Genomic DNA, 4,650 nt, shown 5'->3' on the forward strand with positions numbered 1-4,650 from the left:
AAAAAAAAAAAAATCACAGAAACCATTTGAAAAAAGTTTCATTCGAAAACCTCAAACCATGAAGATTCTATGAAAATTCAAAGAACCTATTGCAATAAAACGGCAATTTCATACTTTAACCCCTAATATTTCGGAATGGCAACTCTAGTTTGGTATTATAATGGACTAAGCATTGCACAGTGAATCGTCTGTTTAATCTTTCTAAAGTGCTTCCCACGAGTGTGTGTCAAACACTTCAGGTTTCGTCCGTTTTATTTGCTCTAGGGTTTATACTTCCGTTAAGCGAATAGAAAAGATTTTTCTCTTAGAGGCTTTTTACGTCCGTTATGTCCTTTCATAAACAGACATAATAAAATAAAAACTTCAACCTTTCTATTCCTTCTGGTTGTAATGGCCGAACTTTCATGGGAACATAAAATGTGGTACAAAATAGATACATGATACATACATTATAAAATGACATAAAAATAACACTGACATAGAACCATTATAGCATACTAGCTGGTTCCTGCAACCTTGTCTGCGTAGAATAATTAATTACTACTTACTTAAAAAATGATTAGTTGCCCATACAAACGTAATTTTATCCCCTATTTCAAACTCTTCAAGATTTATTTTTGTGACAAAAAGTACCTATGTCCTTTTTCTAAGTCCCATCAAGATCAAGATCAAATCTTTATACCAAAATTTATCAAATTTTGTTCAGCGGCTTAGGCGTGAAACTGTAACGGATAGACAGTCTTACTTTCGTATTTTCAATATTAGTTTGGATATGTAGGTAAGGTGACAGCCGGTGATTGCTTCTCTGAGGTCAAGATGTATTTAAGTTCGAACCTTATACTTATATCGAGTTTTTAGGTTTTCACGATTGTTACACATAGGAAAGGAAACTATTTTTCCGGATTTAAATCGCGTATATTTGTTTTTTCAAACAAACCAATTTAAATCCGGAAAAATAGTTTCATTTCTTATACTATTATAGTGTTATTTGCAAGTTAATATGTGGACTATAAGTCTAGAGAATGCGGAGAAAAGAGTTTATTCCAGAGCCCCATACAGCACTTTATCTATTGCATGTATTATTCATGTGAGGCTATCGCAACTAGTACCGCTGCAAGGAAAGGGATTTCATTATGTCAGAGAAATGATGTTGAGCGCCATTAAATGGTGTATTAATTGATTTAACTGCTTCTGGACAGGAGCCAACGTACATTTACGCGTGATTTCCATGCGCTGCATCCTAGATCTTCCAGTTTTATTTAGACCCTTTGCAACTGTGAAATTTAAGAGCTTCTGACTCATTCATGAAAAATATTCATGTAGATTATAATATGCTACTGAAATTAAAATCAACTGCCTCCGTGGCCGAACGGTTACCATACTGGACTGCCACACAGAGGTCCCGAGTTCGATTCCCAGGCAGGGAACAGGGAACAGGGAAGGGCAGGCAAATATTTGAATGGCCTTCATTTATTTCTCTCGTGAGTTTGGGTGTCATTTGAATAGTACGTCGTGTACTTGTTGGGAGAAAAATAAATGAGTTATTATTAAATTATTATTAATATTACATAGAAAAAAAAATGATAACACTTAGACAAGCTAAATAAAATAAAATGAATTAATAAACAAAAAAAAACATAAAATAAGACAAAATCGACAAAAGCAAAAAACTAAATACCTATAACGACTACAAATTTTGTACTGTATCGTAATTTGTAAATTGTGGTTGTCTATGTGTGTCTCCTTCGTCGTTAAAAAGAAAAAAACAAAGATCTGTAACAAGCACAGTTGGTTTGAACCCTGGTGGATCGAAGTAATTTTTTTTAGTGTTTGGAATTTATCTTTGTATTGATAATTATAACAAACTAGTGGAGTAATTACACAAAAAAAATAATTAAACATGATGGTACTAAAACATCGTGATACGCATTAAAATTAATGTTACGACTGCTCTATTTTTAAGGCAATAAGCTAACAGGGTAATAGACCTTTTTAGACACTGTTTAGTGAAAATAAAACTGTCACTAAGATAGTTAACTATGTAGGGTAATCATTATCTATAATTATCTTATTCATTTGTCTAGACAGATTTAATATTAACAACGTGACCATTATCTATCAACTCGATAACAAGACTATCTGATGTGATAATGAAATATAGTTATCCCTTTTTAGACAAGTAAGACTAACTGAAAAACACACAGGGGAAAAAAGCAATAACTTCAAAGTTTTCGAATATTGAGATGTAGGTCTACTTTTTTTCATTTGTCAACTTATTGACGCAATTGTTTTAAGATGGGTACAATCTTTTATAACGGTAGAGAGATGGCAAATTTCAATATGCTGCGAAACTCGCATTCTTTTTTACCTTTCGTTATTCGTATCAATATTTTTTTTAATGGAATTGGTTGGTTATTTCGGATAGTGAGCAAACACGTAATTTTACCTTGGAATGTTGGAGATTGAGAGCGCTGAAAATTAAGAGACATATTTTGGACATAAAAACATAAAAATGACTTTTAAGCCTTCTAACAGTCTTATAATTTAATAATCGAGGCTATCAGCGCAATAGTGGTGTACTTCATATTCTAGTTTTTTTCTACAATATTATCTCAAATGATATTAAAGTACATAATTATTTTATATTTGGATGCTATTTTCATATATAAAAATATTTACTTATTTAATTATTAAATTTAGTTATACATGAAAATAGCATACAAATATAAAATAATTGTGTTTTTCTACTTTAGTATCTCGAATAGTAAGTACTTTAGTAATATAAAGGATTCTAGGAAAGCCATAAAATACTTTTAATACGAGTTGCAATTGTGATACTCCATATACTTAATATCTATTACCCTCCTTTATCCGAAGTAATTTGTTAAAAATATGTGCCGTTATTACGTAATCACTAATTCCTTGTGCGTGATAATTTCAGAAATTTGCCGCGCGCAATATGGATTGCTATGCCCATGGTGACGATTATCTACGTAATGGCCAACTTGGCCTACTTCGCAGTTGTCTCTAAGACGGAACTTATGGCAAACCCTGCAGTTGCCGCTGTAAGTAAGATTATTATATAGATATTCTGTTGTTATGTGTTTATTATCGAGTTCTTAGGCTTTCGAGATGGCTATTTATTGGAAATGAAAATACTTTTTGAGATCCAAAATTAAAATAAATACACTATATTCTTCATCTTAAGCGTGACGCTTTCGATAAGGGATGCCTATTACTTGCAAGTCCGAACTATTCCGAAGATTCACTTTATGATGTGATAATTTTTACGAAGATTATTGGAAAAACGGGCGCCAACAGTTGAAACAATTAGAGCACTTCTGATAGAAGTTAGATTTTTCAAATGCATATCTACGTTATAATGCTATAAGAATTTGGTTTACATTATGACACAATAACATAGCTCAAGCAATGTCTTATATAAAATCGTCCTTAAAACTGGTGAAGGATTATGAATACTTAAAGAAAAAAGCATTTATAAACTAGATAATATATCTACAGTATCATATCTTGCCAATCGTACACAACAAGTTAAAATTGGAAACTTCACCAGTGACGAACTCTCAATATCGTATGGATTGCCCCAAGGGAGTATCCTACGGCCATCTCTGTTTCTGGTGTTTATAAATGATTTGTGCCAAACTAAGGTACCAAATGGGATGGTGATATCCTTTGCTGACAACACAACACTTTCGTTCCAAGCAGACTCTTGGCAGGAAGTTTTTCAATGTGCTCAAATATGGCTCAACTTTATCCTAGGTTGGTTAAAGTGTAGTCTTTTAACTTTAAACGCACAAAAAACCAAATATATGGTATTCGAAATGCGCTCTAATTCTCTGCCTACTATTGGCCACACACTCATTGCTCATAACTCTCCTGATATTTGTAATGGTGGTGGATGCCGGTGCCCCGCTCTGCGATCCGTCCAAGTGTTCAAATATTTGGGTATAAATATTGACCAACATATTAATTTAAAAAATCATATTAATTCTCTCTCTAACCGTGTTCGGAAGTTAATAGTAGTTTTCAAAACTTTACGTCATATAGCCGATTTTGATGTTCTTAGGATGGTATACTTTGCTACGTGTCAAACCATTCTTCTTTACTGCATTTCATCCTGGGGTGGTGTAGCAAAAACGACTCTTATGAAACTGGAAGTGGCTCAACGAGCGGTTTTGAAAGTGGCGTCATTCCGACCATTCCTTTTTCCAACTTGAGAACTTTTCCGAGATTGGCAAGTTCTATCCAACTATTTGTTCTGTACACCATCCTGAGGGTACATTCGCAGACATCTTACGATCGATCTCGGATAGTTAATTTTCGACGCCGTGATCGTGTGTGCCATTATTCGGCGTGGTCTACATGCTTTGCCCATCACTTCTTCGGCTTCCTCGGGCCCTTCTTATATAACGGGTGTAATGGTGATTTGCATAATTATCCTCTAAACAAGTTTGAATGTAAGAACGTGGTCACTAAAAGGCTATTGACTTTGTCATATGAGGAAACCGAAAACCTCCTTCATGTTCCATTATAGTTAATTCCCACACACACAAACACGCCCTCTCACTCTCTCTCTCTCTCTCACACACACACACACACACACACACACACACACACACACACACACAC

The 4,650-nt window shown here is 34.1% G+C and overlaps 1 protein-coding gene across 1 annotated transcript in view; it reads left to right on the plus strand.

Annotated features, from left to right (window-relative positions):
* The window catches only part of LOC113235511 (large neutral amino acids transporter small subunit 2), a 46,164-nt gene that overhangs the window by 31,755 nt on the left and 9,759 nt on the right, over positions 1–4,650 (plus strand). Inside the window, exon 5 of the mRNA XM_026471248.1 lies at positions 2,942–3,065. Within this exon, the coding sequence (XP_026327033.1) occupies positions 2,942–3,065 (124 nt within the window). The remainder of the gene's footprint in view (positions 1–2,941; positions 3,066–4,650) is intronic.

Source organism: Hyposmocoma kahamanoa, unplaced genomic scaffold (genome assembly GCF_003589595.1).
Source record: "Hyposmocoma kahamanoa isolate Upper Pololo Valley unplaced genomic scaffold, ASM358959v1 102, whole genome shotgun sequence".
NCBI classification, from domain to species: Eukaryota; Metazoa; Arthropoda; class Insecta; order Lepidoptera; family Cosmopterigidae; genus Hyposmocoma; species Hyposmocoma kahamanoa.